The 20,675-nt window shown below is 48.0% G+C and overlaps 1 protein-coding gene across 6 annotated transcripts in view; it reads left to right on the plus strand.

Moving 5' to 3' along the window:
* Window positions 1-20,675, plus strand: part of PTPRE (protein tyrosine phosphatase receptor type E) — a 187,260-nt gene that overhangs the window by 117,501 nt on the left and 49,084 nt on the right. For all 6 annotated transcript variants that reach the window (XR_008504941.2, XM_054503960.2, XM_063670397.1 and 3 more), the window contains one exon: window positions 18,234-18,349. Coding sequence is in view for 5 of the 6 variants with exons in the window: in XM_054503952.2 (XP_054359927.2) it covers window positions 18,234-18,349 (116 nt within the window). In the remaining variant the exon portion in view is untranslated. The remainder of the gene's footprint in view (window positions 1-18,233; window positions 18,350-20,675) is intronic.

Consider the following 20,675-nt stretch of genomic DNA (forward strand, 5'->3'; position numbering starts at 1 on the left):
ATGAGGAGAGTGAACAAGATATTTTGAGAGAGAAGAGAGAGACCATGTTCACGTGACTTCCATGACAGTGTATTGTTAGAATTGTTCTATTTTATTATTGTTGTTAGTCTCTTACTGTGCTTGATTTATAAAATAAACTTTATGTAGGTATGTATGTATAGGAAAAAGCATAGTATATATACACTATATAGGAAAAAGGATAGTATATATACATAGCATGTATAGGAAAAAGGATAGTATATATACATAGTATGTATAGGAAAAAGCATAGTATAGTATATCCGTGGCTTCAGGGGCTCTTGGACTGTATCCCGCACAGATAAGCGGGGAACTGCTCTATATAAATCGATGGTGCTTTCCATTAGAGCCACGGCAGTTTCTAAGGGAAAAAGTAACAAGACTGCAAAAGTATTGAGAGCAGTGTCCTTGGTATCTGTGAATTGTAGTTCACTTTTGTCTGTGGCGGTTAACCTTGCTGTCTTCAGAGCACGCTTTCGTGATCATAAATAGTCTACTCTGTAATAATAATTTGGTCTTGGTAACATCCAAAGACTATCCCAAACACAATTATCTTGTCACTGCTTAGGTGGCAATTTTTAATGAGTAAAGGATTCAACTGGTATCTTGGTACTGGTGGTATTAGTGGTATGTCTTATTTGAAATGACAATCAGCTACTACAAGGATAGGAAAAATTAATTATTGGTAATCTTTGAAACTCATGAGGAATTGTGAGACATTGTACATTGTTCTCAAATTTGAGATTAGGTAAGGAAACCTTTGTCTTTCATCTTTGGTTTTATGTGACCCCCATTCAGGAACGAAGAATCATCACTTTAAGGTTTTCAAGGGCTTCCTTGCTTTGTTCTTTCAAGACAAGAAGGATAATTTTCCTCTATAGGGAGGAAATGTATCCAGTAAAAGTCTAGCTATATATAGTTCATTCTGTCTTATTTGGCCCCAGCTATTATTGTAAGGTTCACATTCTTTAAATGGGTAATTAGCCAGTGGGCTTGTTGGTTGTTGATTAAATGAATTCAAGTATGGCTTTAGGGTCTGAGAAAATGTGCTTTCGAGAAGCTTCCTTGTGTCTCCAGTTATCTGTGGGTCTGTTGTCTTTATTGGAATCCAGATAGACTTAATTCTCACAGAATAAACTCTTTACTTTTTATTCATTTTCAAGAGGACACTATGCATAATTGGAATTATGCAAATTAGAGAATTAGAGTTTGGCACACAGGAAATTGAAATTATCCCTTAACAGACTTTTAACAGACTTCCTGACTCGCCAGCGTTCTTACCGGTCCTTGGCCTGGGTGGAGTGCTGTTGCGTCCTCCGGCAGACCCTGTGCCTGTGCTGGTCCCACCCCCTCAGCATCTGGACCTGCCCAGTCCCAGCCAGGCAGGGAGCCCCAGGAGGAAGCCCATCAGGGGACTTCCTACAGCTTTAAAATTTCTTTTGCTTTTTAAAAAATTCTTTGATAAAATAAAGTTTAGTGTATAATCCACAGGTGTGCACTTGGGGCTTCTGCAGTGTTTATATAAGAAAGCATTGAGCAGTGGCTCACACCTATATTTCCAGCACTTTTGGAGGCCAAGACGGGAGGATCACCCAAGGCCAGGAGTTTGGGATCAGCCTGGGCAATATAGCAAGACCCCATCTCTACAAAAAATATAAATGAAATTAGGCAAGCATGATGGTGCATAACTGTAGTTCCAGCTACTCAGGAGGCTGAGGTGGGAGGATGGCTTAAGCCCAGGAGTTTGAGGCTGCAGTGAGCCATGATCATGCCACTGCACTCCAGCCTGGGTGACAGAATGAGATCCTGTCTCAAAAAAAAAAAAAAAAAAGAAAAAGAAAAAGAAAAAAGCACTGAAATGAATTACGAAGCATTGTTAACTCTTAGACATAATGGATTTTTAAAATTCTTTTATGACAAATTGCCGCTGGCTGTTACTCTGCCAGCATCAGGGAATGGGGTCAGTGCTGTGACTCCCAAGTGAGGACCCACAGCTTCAGCTTCTCTGTCTTAGCTTTGCTGGAGCTTATTCTTCACTCAAGGAAACCCCATCTGCAGATTGCAGGCCTCCCACTGGAGAGGTGAGGTCAGGACGTGGTCGTTTGAGTATGGAAATAGCGATAGATTTTATTGCCCCACTTTACAGACAAGTAAACTGCAGACATCACCTCCACAGTCACCCACACAGTCAGGAGTAGGCCTGGGCGTCAGAGCTGGACTCTGTGCCCTCATCCTGAGTTCCTCCCAGACCCTGCGGCTTCTCCACACAGCCCTATGTGGAGGGAGCCCAGTGCCACTCTTCATCCCCCCAGGAACTCCCCAAACCCTGGGGCCTCCCTGCCTGCACTGGATTCGGGTCTGAGGGCAGCACTGCCCGCAGAGCCCTACATGTCGGGCTGGACTTTTCCACCAGGACCTGCTCCAGGGGACCCAGGGAAGCAGCCCCTCCCCAGCTCCCAGCAGCCTCCTGGGTCACCCCCTTTCCCGGGGCACTGTCTGTTCCCCAGGGACCTCAGATGCCTCTGAACACACCTGGCTTGTGTGTATAGGCGGCAGGGGACATGTTTATATGGGGAGGGAGATAAATATTTGTGTCCATGGCTGCCTTTCTTTGGCCACCAGAGCCAGGTACTTCTGGAGGTACAATCTCCCAGGGTGTGCTCAGAATTCACTTTCCAGCACCCCGAGAGTCTCCCATGTATTTCCAGAAACCCCAAAACAACCCATCCCTGGCAGGCCAAGCATGCATGCATGGTGGGTGGCTGTGCGGCCTGACCCTGCACGGCCCAGGTGGGCCCCAGGCTGCAGAAGAAAGAACACAGCACTTCCTCCCTCAAACCCCCAGCGCCTCTCTGGTTGGCCAGCCAGGTGCGGTGGGCAGATGCCTCACCATCTCTGACCTCCCTGTCCTCACCCATCTGTGTTCCAAGGCAAAGGGGAACTGCCTCTCTGGGCTACTGTCAGAGAAGGGTCTGGCAAGAGGCCCCCTGCACCCTTGCCAGCCAGCACAAAGCAGTATTTCTTTATCCCTTCCTCCTTTCCACCCGGCTGGCACCTGACCTTTCCCCAATCTGTCTTCAGTGAAGGAAGATACAGAACAACGCCCACTTCCAGTGGGTCAGCTCGGCCTTGTCCAGAGCATGGCTGGTCCCCTGCCGAGACCCCTGGAGGACACTGTGGGCCCATTCAGGTCCCTGCAGTGACAGCCAGACCAGGGACACCACCAAGCCTCTCATCCTTATTTCTCTCTGCCTGTTTCCCCTCCCACTTTTTCTCTCTTAACACTGGATTTCTTTGCCAGTCTTTTAGTAGTGTTTCAGTGATTTTACATTTAGACATGGGCAACTACTTTTGTTCAAAACATTCAGTTCCAACCTTTACCAACTGAGATAAAAAGCAAGCCCTCTGCATCCTTTTCTCTTTAACAAGCAAAGCTGTCTCCAAAGAGGCCAGCTCACTGTGGCTACATCTGAAACATGCTGAGTTGACAAATTTTACCATTAAGGGTTTTTTATTATTATTCTTTAAATCTTTCATCCATGTAAGTATATTCACACTTGAAGGTTGAAAAATGTCTGGATTTTGTTTCTCCTTCAGAAAACATACTTTTTTTTAATTTGAGCCTTTGTTTTTCTCCATGTATAACAAATAATCATTTTGCCCTATGAGTCAGGTTGCCCTGATTTCATAGAAAACAGGTGCAGTATTAGATACAGATGCAGACAGGGTCAACCCACAGCTGTGGTTTTCATGTCTGTGGGCAGGACTTATAATAGTCCCTGTTTCCTAGAGTGGGTATTAGCAGGCAATGAGGTGACACTTAGGTTAGAAGCGCTTAGCACAGGGCCTGGTATGTACTCAGTGCCCAGAGAGGTTGATTTGTATTATTAGCAATTATTCTGAGAAATTAACTCTGGCGTTGCTGGCCTGTGCTTCCTGCGGTGAGAGGCCTGATGGAGCCCAGTGGTCTGTGTGGCTGTCTGCTTCCGAGCACTCTCCCTCCTCGGCTGCTTTTGTGGGGCCTGCATGGTGGAGGGATGCCCAGCACCCCAGAATTCAGCCCCTACTGACCAGCACCCCACAGGATGCAAGTCAACGTGGGGCTCTGAACTGTAGGTTAAAGGAGGTGCTTGTCCACTGGCCAGGAACGCCATTTCCCTGCTGTAATCGTCCTTGTTGAGGCTGTTCTGCTCTCAGGTTTATCAGAAGATAAAGGGGTCAGCCTCCGCCTCCTGGCCTTTGCTTTCCTTCCTAACCCAGAAACACATGGGTCAGCGCCTGCATGACCAGGATAGATACTGGAAGAGTGGGCCGTGGAGCATTTGGAAAGGTATCCGGCATCATTTCCACACCAGCATTCATGTTATTTCTCCGTGCATGGATGGATAGACTTTGAAGAGCCCGAAAAAGCAGGCTGAGCTCTCCTGAAAGGGGATAATCCTTGGTCTTTCTCTTTCTGCCAAAAGATCCTGGATAAATGAACCAAGAGAGACCCCAATCTGGACCAGAGATGCCGCCCCTGACATTTGAGCCCACCTGGCTGAGAGAAGGCAGGTGACAGTCCCAGGACACCCACAGGAGGCTACTCAGGAGCCTGTATTTTGGGCAGAAACAAAGAAGCTGAGAAGCACAGCGAGGTGGGACACCTGCACGCTGAGGGTCTCCACCTCCCCAACGCAGGACAGGTCATGGCAGAGGCTTCAGGGGAGGGTCCCGACTTTGGCTGGGGGCGTGGGAGTCTCCAGAGGCAGCGAGCCCGGGACACTGATGGTGCAGACCACTGGATATCTGGAGAACACTGTACTTCACCAGCGTGTGTCAGACATATTATTCACAGAACTTTCTCCAAAGGAGACAAAGATTAGCCATGTTTGTCAGGCTCAGGGAGAAGTGAGGAGGCCTCCTTACCATCTATTAAATATGGGATCTGGATCACCCTGCGCCTGTCTCCTGCCCAGTCCCTTCTGCGACCTCAGGTGGCCTCACTCCTGGCAGTCAGAAGGGCCTCGGGTCACACACAGCCACACTAGGGGATTAAGACCTGAAGTATATCATTGAGCCCGCTGCCCGCCCCAGGCTGGAATTGCTGGGCTGTGATCTCCTCCATCTTTTCTTTCTCCAGCTGCCTCTGAAGGTCACAGAATCTGCATTTCTTAGGAAAAATGGGGCAAAGGTGAGATGGTGCACAGCACACCTGGCTGTGGCCCAGCCCCCTCATGTGGACAGGTTGCAGAAGGCCACTGCCTTGCTGCAGGAGGCTCGCCCTCAGCGCCCAGCAGAAGGGGCGGCCCCATTCTGTCCCTGAGACCCCACCCCGTCAGGCACAGCTGAGCAGCCCGCTGGGGCCCAGGGTTCCTTGGCTCTTGGGTTCTGATGCCTTCATTCCCAGAACACGAAGCGAAGGCCAGGATTGAGGATCTGCCCCCAGGAAGAAGCCTCCATCCCTAGAGGGGCCTTGAGACCCTCTGGGATGCAGCCCAGTCCCCACCCACGGCCACTCGCTTCCACCCTGCCCCGGCCCAGCCCTGGCCACCCCAGACGTCTGGCCCTTGTCCTGAATGCTGTCCCCGCTGGCCTCAGCTGGCCTCCTCCCAGAGCGCTATCCTGCTCGTCTCTGCTTAGGGTCCCCCCAGAGGCCTCCCGCTGGGATTTGTCTCCACTTTGCAGTTGCCTTTTGCCCCACATGCCTTGTCTTGTGGTTATTTACCTTATGGGAGCATCCTCCCTCTTGATTGCAGACTCCTCAGAGGCAGATAAGAGTGGGTGGCTTTTATCCTCCAGCTCCTAACTCCCAGCTCACTGGGCCGCTGTGCTGTGGTCCATGTGAGTCATCAGATGCCCCAGGCGGAAGCCTCGTGTGCTTAGGGTCCCCCCAGAGGCCTCCCGCTGGGATTTGTCTCCACTTTGCAGTTGCCTTTTGCCCCACATGCCCCGTCTTGTGGTTATTTACCTTATGGGGGCATCCTCCCTCTTGATTGCAGACTCCTCAGAGGCAGATAAGCGTGGGTGGCTTTCATCCTCCAGCTCCTAACTCCCAGCTCACTGGGCCGCTGTGCTGTGGTCCATGTGAGTCATCAGATGCCCCAGGCGGAAGCCTCGTGGGGGCTCAGGGCCCCAGCCGGGGGCAGAGAATCTCAAGAATCCTCCCAGCCTGCTGCGGGCTCCTAGTTCTTGGTGACTTAGTGGATGGGAGACCCACCTACAGGTTTCCAAGCTGCTGCCTTTCTCTAACACATGGGTGGGTCCTGGCTCGGCACTATTGTTCTCCACCAGCGCTGACCCAGCACCCACTGTGAGCCAGGCCTGTGGGTGTCAGCACCAAAGACCAGAAGAGTCACCAGCCCATGAGGCATCTGAAGCAGGCGGCACAATTGACCCTCTCAGCCCAGACACCGCCCAGGGCCTTCTCCCTGACCTCAGTTACAGCAGTTGAGAAGGACACGGTGGGAGAACCGAGTCAACGTGCCCAAACTGGATGACTTCCCTGCGGGTGGTGCACTGCTGAAGGCCCGTGGGTCTCCTTTCTCTGGGATAATGCCAGACTCCAGCAGAAGCTTTAGTCTATTTCTGAATAGAAAAAATCTGCTGAAAAACATCTATTTTCCAGCTGAATAACAAACCTTTCAAGAAAAGGAGGATGAGGAAGAGACGGCATGTGTCCAAGTGGAGCTGAGACGGACCGTAAGCTCAGGCCTGCCTAAGGTCCCCACAGTGGGCATCACCAGGGCTGGGGTCTTAGGGGCCGCCAGCTTCCTCCACCCACCTGCCTGTACAGACAGCTCCTGGGCATCAATGCCTCAGCAGTCAGATCCACCCAGGCTGCTTCTGAAAGAGTTTTGTAGAGAGATTGCTCTTCTGGGGGTGGGGACAGGACACTTATCTCCATCCCCCCACCAACCATCACAGGAGGATGAAAAACCTCAAAGAAACACCCAGGGGGCAGACACAGGCACAGATCCCAGTGGAGATGCAGGCTCCGGAATTGCAGGCTCCTTTCTGGAAACGGCAGAGGCTCCCCATGTGGGCTTCCCTCACCCCTCCGAGGCCCTCCCAGGAAGACGTGGTGGCAGAGACTGTGTCCACTCAGCAAACACCACTCGTTCACTTTGCTGAGTTTGCAGTTTCCCACAGCATGGCTGCTGCCCCGGCGAACAATGGGGCCATGCTGTTATAATAACCAGCCCATGCCTGATGAGTTACAGTTTACAAGACTCACTCATTTATGATTTCGTGGGATTCTCTTGCTTCACTAATTGGGAAGCAGGCGCAGAGAGGTTAAGCGTTCGGGAAAAGGCCCTCCTCTGGGGGTGGAGGGAGGGGAAAGAGAGAGAGAGAGAGAGGATGAGAGTTAATGAGAAAGAGAGGCAGAGAGAGACGTCGAAGCAGCTGGGTCTTCAGGCTCCGTGGCCCGGGCCCTTCAGAAAGCGCCATGAGTTGATGTGCTGGAGAGAATCCACGTGTCAGTCCCCAACACCTTATTTCTTCATGGCGATTCCTTTAAAAACACCCGTGGAGCACCTCCTCTGTGGCAGCTCTGAGAAGACACCAGGGTAGAGACCTGCATGAGAGCTGGCCTCTGCTTTGAGCAGTGCCGCATGCATGGATAATCCTGCCAGAAAGGTCTTCCCGGACATCTCTGAACACTGAGCGCTGGCATTGCCAGGGGAGACTCCTGGTCGCCCACGTCCTATTCAGGTTCTGTGGGTTCCCAGGGCCCTGTGCTCTCTGTTCCCTGCAGGCCTCCCTCACCTCCCCAGCCTCTTTGGACCGGCTGACTCCCTTTCTCCCCAGGCAGCCCTCCAGACTCCTCTAGACAGGGGCAAGCACCCTGCAGGGCGCCCCTACCACATTGTGTGCTTCCCCTGCCTAACACATGGCAGTTGCATTCTAGTTATTGAAGTCTTTTCTCTCTCTGGCTGAATCGCAAGCTTTGGAAGTAGGGAAGTGGGAGGAGGGGCCAAGGGCAGTGTTTGTCTTGTTTAGTTGTCCCTCCACATCCTGGCAGTCAACTCTTAGTAACCAATGCTGAATGAATGCATGGATGAATATATAAGCCAACCAGCAGGTACTCGTGAGTCTACAGTCTCCCTCAACTGGCAGCTGAATGGATTTCTTTGAAATCAAAAGTGTAGCATAAACCTACCCACAAAAGTTTAGTCCAGCCATCATCCCTTTTGGAGGTCTGATCCAGGGTGGGCTGCACTCAGCAAGGCCTGGAGCGCAGCTGGCCAGCATCTCCTCTGTCAGCCACACCCCTGAGCGGAGGCTCCGTGGAGGGGCTGCAGGCCTCAGCTCCGGGTGCCCTCTTCTCAGTGGGAGACAGCGGGAGGGCTGTGCTGTTTCCAACATTCCCAACACTTCCATTGTTTCACACCATTACTGCTGAACCCCAAGGGCAGATGGATGGAGCCATGTTGTGTGGGCCCTGCTGTTTTCCTGCCCAGGGTGTTTTGGGCAGTGGTTCTGTTTCCCATATTGATGTTAACCACGGCCCTGCCAGGTAGCCTCTGATAAAGCACATCTCTTCTGAGTGAGCAATGGCCTTTGGGGACCATGAAGTACCTGTGAGTGTGACTCTGCCAGATGACGGGCAGGTGCAGCCATCGGTCGGACCTGAGCAAGGCTGCATTCCTTGCCTGGCTCAGGTGTGAATCTTCAGGGCAGCAAAATGTGGATGAGACTGAGTAAGGGGAGAATCAAGATGTGTTTTGTTGAGAGAAGGAAAAATATGAGCAGGTCTCATGACAGAGGGGTCAGAGATCTAAATCTTGGAGGGCCCCAGGGCTCAGTTCCAACCACGCCACCCCGTCTCTCTGCATTCTTTCCAGGGGGCTGTATTTCCCTCTTCAAGGGAGACAGCCCTATTTTCTGCTTGTTGTCCCTGTGTCCTGTCCACTTTCACATTTGCTCCATATTTTTCATCTTAGAGCAATTGAAAATTAAACCTTTATTTTTTTGAAACAGAGTCTCTTTCTATCACCCAGGCTGGAGTGCAGTGGCACAATCTCGGCTCACTGCAACCTCCGCCTCCTGGGTTCAAGCAGTTCTCCTGCCTCAGCCTCCTGAGTAGCTGGGATTACAGGCGCCTGCCACCACGTCTGGCTAATTTTTGTATTTTTAGTAGAGATGGGGTTATACCATATTGGCCACAGTGGTCTTGAACTCCTGATCTCAGGTAATCCACCCACCTTGGCCTCCCAAAGTGCTAGGATTACAGGCATAAGCCACCATGCCTGGCTGAAAATTAAACTTTTTTTTTTAATTAAATATTCATTTATTTTACTTTAATTTTCCAAGTTAATGTACACTGATTTGTTTCTTTTTTTTTATGAATGTCATTTCTTTTATTTATTTATTTATTTATTTATTTGTTTATTTTTTTCTCCCCCCTCCCCCCACCCCACAACAGTCCCCGAAGTGTGATGTTCCCCTTCCTGTGTCCATGTGTTCTCATTGTTCAATTCCCACCTATGAGTGAGAATATGTGGTGTTTGGTTTTATTAAACTTTTAATGTTGAAATGATACTTGCATTAACACAATCCAGGAAGGTTCTGTAGGCTGTCCACTTGTGCCTCCCAGCTTCTGCTATGCTCTCTTCATAGGATGGAGACACCCGTGTAGGGAACAGACTCTCTTTAATGGTGACTAAATCCGGAAGACGACAGCCACTGTCTTCTCTGTCTTCACCACCCTTTCCTAACACAATGTCAGTAACACCTTTCAAGGATAACAGGCAGGTTAGAAGATAAAAAGCGCCCTTGGAGAGGAGTGGGTTAGAACCAACTCCCATTGACCTCCCAGTGTGGTGGGAGGAGGCTTCAGGGCTGGGGCTCCTGCTGGCCACTTGTGGCACCAGCCAGTTGAGCTGCGGCTGACACCATGGCCTGTGAGATGCCATGGTCGTCAGCATCTATGGGAAACATGAGAAATTACAGGGTAGGGGATTTTGAAGTGTTTGCAGGAAATCAATACAACTTGTAAAAAATAGTCTGAACTCTCTTCTTCTATGGGCTTGGGCATTTATTGTATGGTGTGACTCTGCAACTCTATTTAAATTATGTTTCAGTGGAACTTTCTGAATTTGCCTTAAACTTGTGGGTCAGGAATAATTAGAAAAGGCATATCAAGCGCTGATTTTTTTTTCCAGAAAGTTGATGATAATGTTGGTATAATTTGTAATTTATACAAAATACTTATAAACATTTACTGACTACCTCGAGGGCTGTAATGGTATCACTGACCACGTAGAAGCCAGGAAAAAATAAAAAGCTACTAAGAGATCATCAGTATTCACTAAGCGGCTGCTTGAAGAACCCTGCACCTGACGATGATAAATTGAAGGTGCTTTGCAAACTGCTAACAAAGCATGACTTTTCACTTAGATCAAATGACTATTCTCAGCTAATTTTGCTCATCTTCAATTCCAGGTTTCACTGTGTGCTTACAGAAGGTGAAGTGATAGCTGTTAGTGCTCCCAAGGGTAGAAGAATTTCACGAACCATCAGATGATGCCAGTGTTACATCAGTGTCATTTTCAAGCAGGAATTTTCAAACAAAATCAGTCCGTTCCCATAGCAGTTTTATTTATTTTTTTATTCATTTCATGGAATCCCAATACAACTTGGATGTTCCTCCTGTCAAAGGCAAAGCCTTGACTTAATTACTAATGTCACAGGAAATGAAGTGGAAGCATCAGCATCATGATAAAATTATTTGTGGGGGAATTATGAATATGATTATATAAGTTTGGGTAAAGCTCGGCATTTGTAGTAAATGTATTGTACTTGGAATTGATTATGGTGTACACATCATTTATTTACTTATTTATTTATTCAAGATGAAGTCTTGCTCTGTCACCCAGGCTAGAGTGCAGTGGCACAATCTCGGCTCATTGCAACCTCCGCCTCCCAGGTTCAAGCGATTCTCCTGCCTCACCCTCCTGAGCAGCTGGGATTACAGGCGTGCACCACATCACCCATCTAATTTTTGTATTTTTAGTAGAGACAGGGTTTCGCCATGTTGGCCAGGATGGTCTCGAACTCCTGACCTCAAGTGATCTGCCTGCCTCGGCCTCCCAAAGTGCTGGGAGTATAGGCATAAGCCACTGCACCCAGCCTCACAGCATTTATAATTGTGTCCAAATTGGACATCTCATCAGTTAAAATAGAAGCTGTTGATGTCAAAATTTATAAATAGTTACATGTACACAGAGTAACTAAACTGCAAATTCATGGTAATTAGGCTGATGTTGAATTTTTAAAACACTGCAGCTCTGTAGTATGCACTTTCTCTCTCCTGTTCATCATCAATCAGATTCTAGAAATGTTCAGGCCTTCAAAGAATTATTTTGTAAATAAACCTAAGTGTCCTAAAAAGATGGTGAATCTTTCTGCAAACAAGGCCCTAAGTGTGAGTTTAGTTTAGTTCCAAACTAGTTGGAAATATATTATGGGAGGAGTCAATAAATGGAGTACCCAAAACCCTCCCCTCCCCACCCCGCCACCACACACACACACAGAACTCGTGGCTTTTGAAACTTTTATAGAGTTACAATTATTGAAAACAAAGGTTATGGCTGAGCGTGGTGGTGGCTCACACCTGTAATCCCAGCACTTTGGGAGGTCAGGGCAGGAAGATTGCTTGAGTCTAGGAGTTTGAGACTAGCCTGGGCAACATAGTGAGACGCCCCCCCATGTTTACAAAAAAAAAAAAGTCTTAAATTTTGCCAGTCATGGTGGTGCACCCCTGTAGTCCCAGCTACTTGGGAGGCTGAGATGGGAGGATCCCTTGAGCCCAGGAGGTTGAAACTGCAGTGAGCCATGATGACACCACTGCACTCCAGTCTGGGCAACAGAGTGAGACTCTGCCTCAAACAAACAAATAAGGTTATGAACAGGAAGACACTAAAACTTATTTCTACAAAAACAAGGAAGCAATAAAGTGAATTAAATGATAAGAGCTCACAAAATGCTAATCTGAAAAAAATGCAGGCAATTTTATTTTAAAAATTAAAACATGAATAAGAACATTGAAAAATATATTGAATGAAACATATTAAGAACAGATAAAGCTAAGAAATTGATCAGAGCCTGTGAATGTGTGCCGAGAAGTAGTATTATTTTACGTTCTCATTTTATGTTCAGATAATCACTACAAAAAGGTTTTTTTCTTTTATTTTATTTTTATTTGTTGTTGCTCTTGTTGTTGTTGTTGAAACAAGGTCTGGCTCTGTTGTCCAGGCTGGAGTGCAGTGGCATGATCGCGGCTCATTGCAACCTCCGCTTCCCAAGCTCAAGTGATCCTCCCACTTCAGTCCCGCAAGTAGCTGGGACCACAGGCATGCATCACCACGCCCAGCTAATTTTTTGTATTTTTTGTAGAGACAGAGTTTTGCCATATTGCCCAGGCTGGTCTCAAACTCCTGAGCCCAAAGCAATCTGTCAGCCTGAGCATCCAAAAAAAGTTTTCTTAAAAAAAAAAAATATATATATATATATATAATATGTTATTTTGTTTTCAGAAAGATTAATTTTTAAAAATATTTTGTAAATAGAACTACTTAATAGTCTCCCAGCTTAGTAAAATCAAATCATTGGTCAATAAATGTTTTAGAGAAGCATATATTTCGAATCATTATAGCCCCCTCTTTTACTATCCAAGAAGTCCTGGTTTGGATGAGAAATTACATGGGAACAATTCCAGGGGCTCTCTTTAAGTGCGGTGGCTTTGAAACCTGAGTATGGCTCCCAAATCATTGTCTCCTGCTTCCTTAAGAAGAATCCTCATCTGTTTCTTAGTTGAAAGCAAAACAGCTGCAGGTTTTGACCATGTAGGTGATGGGTTTGGACTGCAGAGAGAAAACACTACCCTCTTGGAGCTGCAGGGGGCAGTGTGGGTTAGTCCACTGCTGGACATCGTGGGCCAGCTGGAAAGGGCACTTTCGGGTTTGGTAGGGCCAGAGGGGTCAGCTGGGCAGCTCCTGCTCAGAGTCACTGGCCCAGGGATGGCCCCTTGCCCTCAAATGCCCTGAAAGCTCCAATTATTGAGGTGCCGGGGAGGAAGTCAGGGACTGGGAAATGGGGACACAAGACAGCCCCTACCCTCTGGGGTCTCCTGGGCTGGTTGAGACATCCAAAACCCAAATCACCTTACGCAGGGCCAGACAGTGTGATCCCAGGAAAGACTCCATCTCAGGTCGCTCAACCTCAAAATCTGGTGGGGTCAAGCAAAGGGTGAGGAGAGAGAGGGGACCACTCCAAAAGAGGGGGCAGGGATGTTGGGAAGTGGACGGGGATCAGGAAATTCCCTTTCCTACCCTTGGTTGTATACCTCGACCTGCCTCCTGCCCTCCCCACAGCCCAGCCACCTTTTCCGAGTCTCCTGCCCAGCTCCCTTCCTCGGGCCCTAGTGCAGTGACTTCCTGCAGCTCGTCACCTTGACCCTGGCCTTCCTCCCCAATAGCCCCCACAAGGAGTGCCTCCCCCACACGCTGCACTTGCAGCCCACCTCCCCTTCTGACAAGGCCCCAGACCCCAGATGCAACTCCCCAGACATCTGACCCCAGACAGTCTCCCCAGGAATGTTCCACTGTCCTCTCTAATGCAACCTTTCATCTTCAGTAACAACAGGACATTGCTCATAGGATTTCGGTGAGGGTTGATGAGGTCGTTTATCTCAGAACCTCAGGTAGCTTATCCTGCTTCATAGGAGCTCAGTAACTGGGAGCTTATATTATTGCTTTATGCCTTCAGCTAAAAATAATCCTTATCCCCACCCTAGAGCCCCCATTCTCCTTGTCTCAGCTAATGAATGATGCTCCCTCCCAACCCAGCTCCCAAGATGGAAACCCCAATACCTTTGTTGCCCCACTTATCACCCACATCCCACTGACCACCACTGTGAGGGACCCTACCTTTGAAATCCTTCTAAACTCCCTCCCTCCTTTCCATTCCCGTTGCCTCCGGCTTGGTCTTTCTTAATCCATTGCTTAGACCAATACATCTCAAATGTTAATGAGCAGAGGAACCACCCAGGAATCTTTGTAAAAGGTGGGAGGTCTGGGACGGTCCTGAGACTCTGCATTCCTCACATGCTCCCAGGTGATGCTCGGGCTCCTGGACCACTCTCCGGCCGCAAAGGCTACTCTGTGTCAGGAGCTGATGCGTGGCATCCAGGGCTCCCTTTGGAAACTTTCATAGCGGCTCATGGCTCGTAGCCAGGGTTTTCGAACTTCAGTCTATATAAAGCCATTATTCCCCAGATACTCGGATTTCTTCCATCTGGAGTTGGGCACAGGAGTGGGCATCTTTCCTTAGTGCCCCCAGAGACTCTAATAATGTAGATTGTTAATGGAAAATTAGCTCTTAGGACCAAGCCAAACTCTAGCATGGCATTGAGGACCTACCCAATTCCTCTTCAGACTTTTCCTCCTCACTCAGCTTCTCTCATGTGCCAGAGAACTGTGAACTGCCTGGACAGTGGGTCCTGTCTGGGCTCCCTTCGCTTCTCTGTCCCCTGGCCTGCATCTCCCTCTGCCTTCCATCCTGGATGACTCACTCACTGCATTTCTGGGGAAGGTTTCATTAACTGCCTAGAGGAATCATTGCTCCCTCACCTTTGCTCCTTGGCACTGTGGCCTTGTCTCCAGAGCATGGGAGGGGGGGATCAGGGTGGCTGTCCTTCTGCTTGTCCTTCCTTCTCAATGAGCCACTTTAGGGCTGAAACAAGACTATATTCTTTGCATCTCCGGGGCCTACCTGGCTGCCTGACCCAAGGACTTGCCCAGTGAAGAATATTAAAAAGACATCAGATGGAATAAAAAGACAGATTTATAATGAAATAGATAGCGGGTTGACTGTTGAGGGGATTAAATATACAACCTGCTTTATCATAAATAAACTCCTTTTCTCATCTCAGTTCTAGAAATCACATGCAATTTGTGCTCTACATACTCAGCATTTGGTAGGCTCACAACAGAAATTGATGAAATACAAATCCTTAAAATTCTGCATGGTTTTTTTTGTTGTAGTTGTTGTTGTTTTGCTTGTTTTTTTTTTTTAGACGAGTCTCGCTCTGTTGCCGAGGCTGGAGTGCAGTGGTGCCATCTTGGCTCACTGCAAGCTCCGCCTCCTGGGTTCAAGCAATTCTCTGCCTCAGCCTCCTGAGTGGCTGGGATTATAGGCGCCTGCCACCATGCCCGGCTAATTTTTTTTTTTTTTTTGTATTTTTAGTAGAAACAGGGTTTTTTGGGCAGGCTGGTCTTGAACTCCTGACCTCATGATCCACCCGCCTCAGCTTCCCAAAGTGCTGGGATTACAGGCATGAGCCAGCGCATCTGGGCCTGCATGGTTTTAATCATTGTTTCAAGCACCATTTGGACCAATTCATGTCTGTGCTCACCAGGTCACTTATGCAAGCCCACTGAGAGTGAATGGCCAGGGACTGGCAAGTTGTCATTGGTCTTAAAACCATTGTGGAAGACAGTGTGGTGATTCCTTAAGGATCTAGAACTAGAAATACCATTTGACCCAGCCATCCCATTACTGGGTATATACCCAAAGGATTATAAATCATACTGCTATAAAGACACATGCACACATATGTTTATTGCGGCACTATTCACAATAGCAAAGACTTGGAACCAACCCAAATGTCCAACATTGATAGACTGGATTAAGAAAATGTGGCACATATACACCATGGAATACTATGCAGCCATAAAAAAGAATGAGTTCATGTCCTTTGTAGGGACATGGATGAAGCTAGAAACCATCATTCTCAGCAAACTATCACAAGGATAGAAAACCAAACACCACATGTTCTCACTCATAGGTGGGAATTGAACAATGAGAACACTTGGACACAGGGTGGGGAACATCACACACCGGGGCCTGTCATGGGGTGGGGAGGGGGGAGGGATAGCCTTAGGAGATATACCTAATGTAAATGACGAGTTAATGGGTGCAGCACACCAACATGGCACATGTATACATATGTAACAAACCTGCACATTGTGCACATGTACCCTAGAACTTAAAGTATAATTATATATATATGTGTATATATATATGTGTGTGTATATATTTATATGTGTATATTTATATGTGTGTGTGTATATATATATGTGTGTGTGTGTGTGTATATATATATACACATATAAAAAACGAGGACAGACCCGGGCTCCAGCCGGTGGACAGGCTTTGAATTCTGCAGGTTGTCGCCTACTGCTGGTCATGTCAGGAAAATCACCTGTGGCTCCCCTGAGCACTTCTGGACCTCAGTGTCTAATAGATGAACAAAATGATCTTTGTCTTTCTCAAGGGTCTCGGCCTACTCTTAGATCACTGAGCATTTGGAGAGGAGGGTTATTAAATTAATGCATGAGATAAGAAAATGTTTCAACTAGGAATTCTTCATCTCTGGAATTGTATTAAACCAATTAATACTCCCCAATCACTCTGTAATTTACTCAAGTATATTAAAAGTATTGTGGCAGTGTGCAATAACAGATTTTTAAAAACAGTGTGTGCCTCCGTGGGCAGAGCTGCCTGTCGTGGAAGGGCCAGGGCAGCATGCAGCGGGGGTGAGGGCTTCTGTCTCCAGGGTTCCTAGGTTCAAATCAAAGTTCCTCCATATCCTCCAGCCTGACTTTAGGCCAGTTCTCTATCCTTCCGGAACCTCTGTTTCTCAGCCCTGTGGGGTTATTGTGTGGATAATACAGATATAAAATACCCAGCACATAGTAGGTGCTCATGGAATTATTTGTGTATATGGCTCATTTTACAAATCTAAAATGTGTGTTTTGGAAATAAAAAAAAGAGGGAAGAAGTAAAAGTGCTGATTGCCACCATCGTCGTTGTTCTGGGCTAATTGTTATAATATCCTCATAATGGTTTCATCTTAATAGTGGTGATTACTGAAACACAATTACGATTTTTCATGCTCATTCAGATGTCTTCTCTAATTACAAGCATTAGTGTTTAACATGTGAGCAGCCAGGCAATGGATGTTTCTTGGCCTCAGTTCTGAAATGGGTCCATTTGCATCCCTGAGGGAGGCCTCAGGCAGGAGAGGGCTGCTGGTGGGGACAGGCTGACCTTGGACAGGGTTCAGGGGGTGGGGAGTGGGGGGGTCCACACCTCCACTGCATGTCTGCATTGTCAACAGCAAATCCCACTCAGCAGGTGCCACTGCCCACCTGCACCTGCCAGTGAGCCTCTAGTGAGGGGTTTCCACAGCACCAAGCAGTCACTGCCACATTTAGTGATGCTCTGATGTTTTGGCAAAATGGAGTGCCAGGTGAAGATCTGAGGTGATGGCCCACGGGTCCTCAGCATGAAAGAGACTTTTTCTGTGCTGAGCCACTTTACAATCCGGGTCTGCCCCTGGGCATTCCCACCCCCTACCCCCAATAAATACTCACCTACATCCCAGGGTACTCAACTGGCTCTGTCAAGATGAGCGGACCGTGGCCCCATCCTCGCAGAGGCAGCTTACCTCCACTTCATCTGAGAGTCTAGACATGGCCATGGTCAGATACAAGGGTCAAGCTGGAGCCAGGCAGAGCGTGCTGGAGCCGGACCAGGCGTGTAGGAGCTAGACCGAGTGTGCTGGAGTCAGACTGAGTGTGCTGGAGCAGCGAAGAACAGAGAGTGCTGGCTGCAGCTGGGTGATGAGGCTGCATGAACTAGGCCCTGAAAGGATCGAGGTTTCCCAGGCAGAGTGAAGGGGGATGAAGAAACAGATTGAAAAGCAGTGTCTTGCTGGGTGTGAAGAGGACAGTGTGGCCAGAGAACAGGGCTTGAATGGGAGGGGTAGAGTTAGCAGGGCGAGTGGAGGGTGGATGGTAGAAGGTCCAGGACGCCAGGCTAGGTCACCCAGATGTGATTTCTGCTAAGTGGTTCCGGGGAGGGCAGGGGTCTGGGATGAGATCACCCTGGGTTCCAGTCCCTGATCTGCCCCCACTAACCATCAACCAAACAGGTCCTCTGAGTCCTGGTTCCCTCCTTTAAGTGAATGTCCGCAGTCAGTGACTATATCCCCCTGGTGTTGAGAAGCCTCAGTGAGATGATCCGTAAAAGTGACAGGCAAAGTTCTTGGCTCAGAGGAAGCCCTGAAATGAAGTTGGCTCTTCTCCTCATCATCACTGCCTGGCACCGGAGGGTCCCACAGCTGCTGCTGGATGACCTCTGAGCCTGTCCCTGCCTCTCTGCAGGTCCACCATGGAGCCGTTGTGTCCACTCCTGCTGGTGGGTTTTAGCTTGCCGCTCGCCAGGGCTCTCAGGGGCAACGAGACCACTGCTGACAACAACGAGACCACCACGACCTCAGGTAAGGACCCATCCCCCGTTCCCTTTCCTTGGCTGCCTCCCCTACTGCCTCTTCCTAAGCTCCTGGGACCATTCAGAGGGTGATAAAGGGGCTTAGGGTAATAGAAGAATGGTGTGGCTGAATTTCTTAGTGTGCTTTTACTAGTTTGTGCCTCTAAAAACAGGCAGGCTAAATAAGCTAGTTTAGCATTTGGTTGTTCAGCAAAGCTTAGTGTTCTGGAGGTGACCCATCTACAACCCCAGCTGAGAGTCAGGGTCAGCCTTGGCTGGAGGCAGGAGTGCAAAAGGGTTAAAAATCCCCCAAAATCCCCTTGTGCAGAAAACCAACCATGAACATACATGGATGAGGCGATGTGACAGTTAATGATATGAACTAAAGAATTATTCTTAGGCGGGGTGCGGTGGCTCATACCTGTAATCCCAGCACTTTGGGAGGCCGAGGTGGGCAGATCATGAGGTCAAGAGATCGAGACCATCTTGGCCGACATGGTGAAACCCTGTCTCTACTAAAAATACAAAAATTAGCTGGGCGTGGTGGTGGGCACCTGTAGTCCCAGCCACTCGGGAGGCTGAGGCAGGAGAATCACCTCAACCCGGGAGGTGGAGGTTGCAGTGAGCTGAGATTGCACCACTGCACTCTCACCTGGCAACAGACAGAGATGCCGTCTCAACAACAACAACAACAAAAAAAAAGAATTATTCTTAATATTTTAGGTCAGATATTGGCGTCATGGTTAGTTTTATTTTTAAAAAGAAGAGTCCTTGCCTTTTGACATGCCTGCTGAAGGGTTCACGAGTGAACTGTGATGTCTAGGCATTATGCAGAAAAGAGCAAGAGGGAAGTGGGGGTAGGGGCTTGTGAACAAAGTCACATCAAGGGCCCCACATGATTTTCTAACCCTGGACAAATGTCCTGCAAAAGTACCACTGGCCCCAGGAGGAGGAAAGAGGAAAGATTTCTGGTGACAGAACCTCTAGCGAGGAGAGCAGTTCTAAGCGCCCACCTGTCTTTTTCCTCTTCATGTTGAAACCTCAGAGAAATCCAAAACCCCAAAAACGAGAGACCAGAAGCTGCCAGCAAATATAAACTTGCCTCTTTGCAAACCAGCCCTTCAAGGGCAGGTCACTGGTGGTTCAGTGAGTTATTTCAACCCACAATCCCGCCTTTTCTTCCCAACGTTAATTGACTGGTCACTTAGAAACATCTGACCAACTGCCCGGATGTACCCTCACATCCAGGAACCACAATGGCAGAACATCTGTTTGTGCAACAGTGGGCAAGAATCTGCCTGAGCTCTGCAGACAGTCCCTCGGGTGGCACTGTGGGCACCGGCAGGATGACGTCCACTCCACATCTGAGGCTTTTCAGTTTATTTGAAAACAAAATTACTGTGCTTACATATTGCCATAGACATGGGGTGTTACTTGCAGGAGGAGAACACTGTCATGTGACCTCAGTACCCAGAGCAGAACTAAATGTGAAACTCACACCTTGGTCCAGCCTCTGCCAGGGCCTCTGTGTGCTTAGCAAGGCTGCTGGTCCACAAGCAAAAGGGAAATGGGCCTGGGGTTATAAGGCGCAGACAGGCTCCTTTGGCCTAGAATTGTGGAGGGGAACCTGACCCTGTGAAGTGCCCTTTAAATCTTCATCCGATCCCTGGAAGAAGTATGAAGGACCATTTCAGATGATAACACGTTGCCACAGTGTGCCAAAATAACAGGAAGCTGTTTCATTTTTTCATTGAACAAAATATATTCAGTACTCATGCAGACAAATTCTTTTACAGAAGGAATTGAAGGTAAATGTTTACAAATTATATAATAAAATGTTATATATAAAAAATAATATGTAAAAGAACACAGTAGAAAAATGAGTAGAGAATATGACCAGGCAGAATATCAATATCTAATTATGTTTCACTAATCATGAAAAGATGCTCAACTCTCTAGAAATTAGAGAAATGCAGGTTAAAATGACATTATCATTTTACCTATCAGATGGACCAAAATGAGAAGGGTTGGCAACAATATCCCAGAGAAGAGAAATTGGCTCCGTTGCACACTACGGGCAGCATTCCGCAACCTTTGTGGCACCAGGGACCAGTTTAATGGAAGACAGCTTTTCTGTGGAATTGGGGTGGGGGGTGGTTTGGGGATGATTCAAGTGCATTATATTTCTTTTGTACTTTATTTCTATTATGATTACATTGTAACATATAATGAAATAATTATACAACTCACCATCATGTAGAATCAGTGGGAGCCCTGAGCTTGTGTTCCTGCAACTAGACAGCCCCTCTGGGGGTGATGGGAGACAGTGACAGATC

Source organism: Pongo pygmaeus, chromosome 8, assembly GCF_028885625.2.
Source record: "Pongo pygmaeus isolate AG05252 chromosome 8, NHGRI_mPonPyg2-v2.0_pri, whole genome shotgun sequence".
Lineage (NCBI taxonomy): Eukaryota > Metazoa > Chordata > Mammalia > Primates > Hominidae > Pongo > Pongo pygmaeus.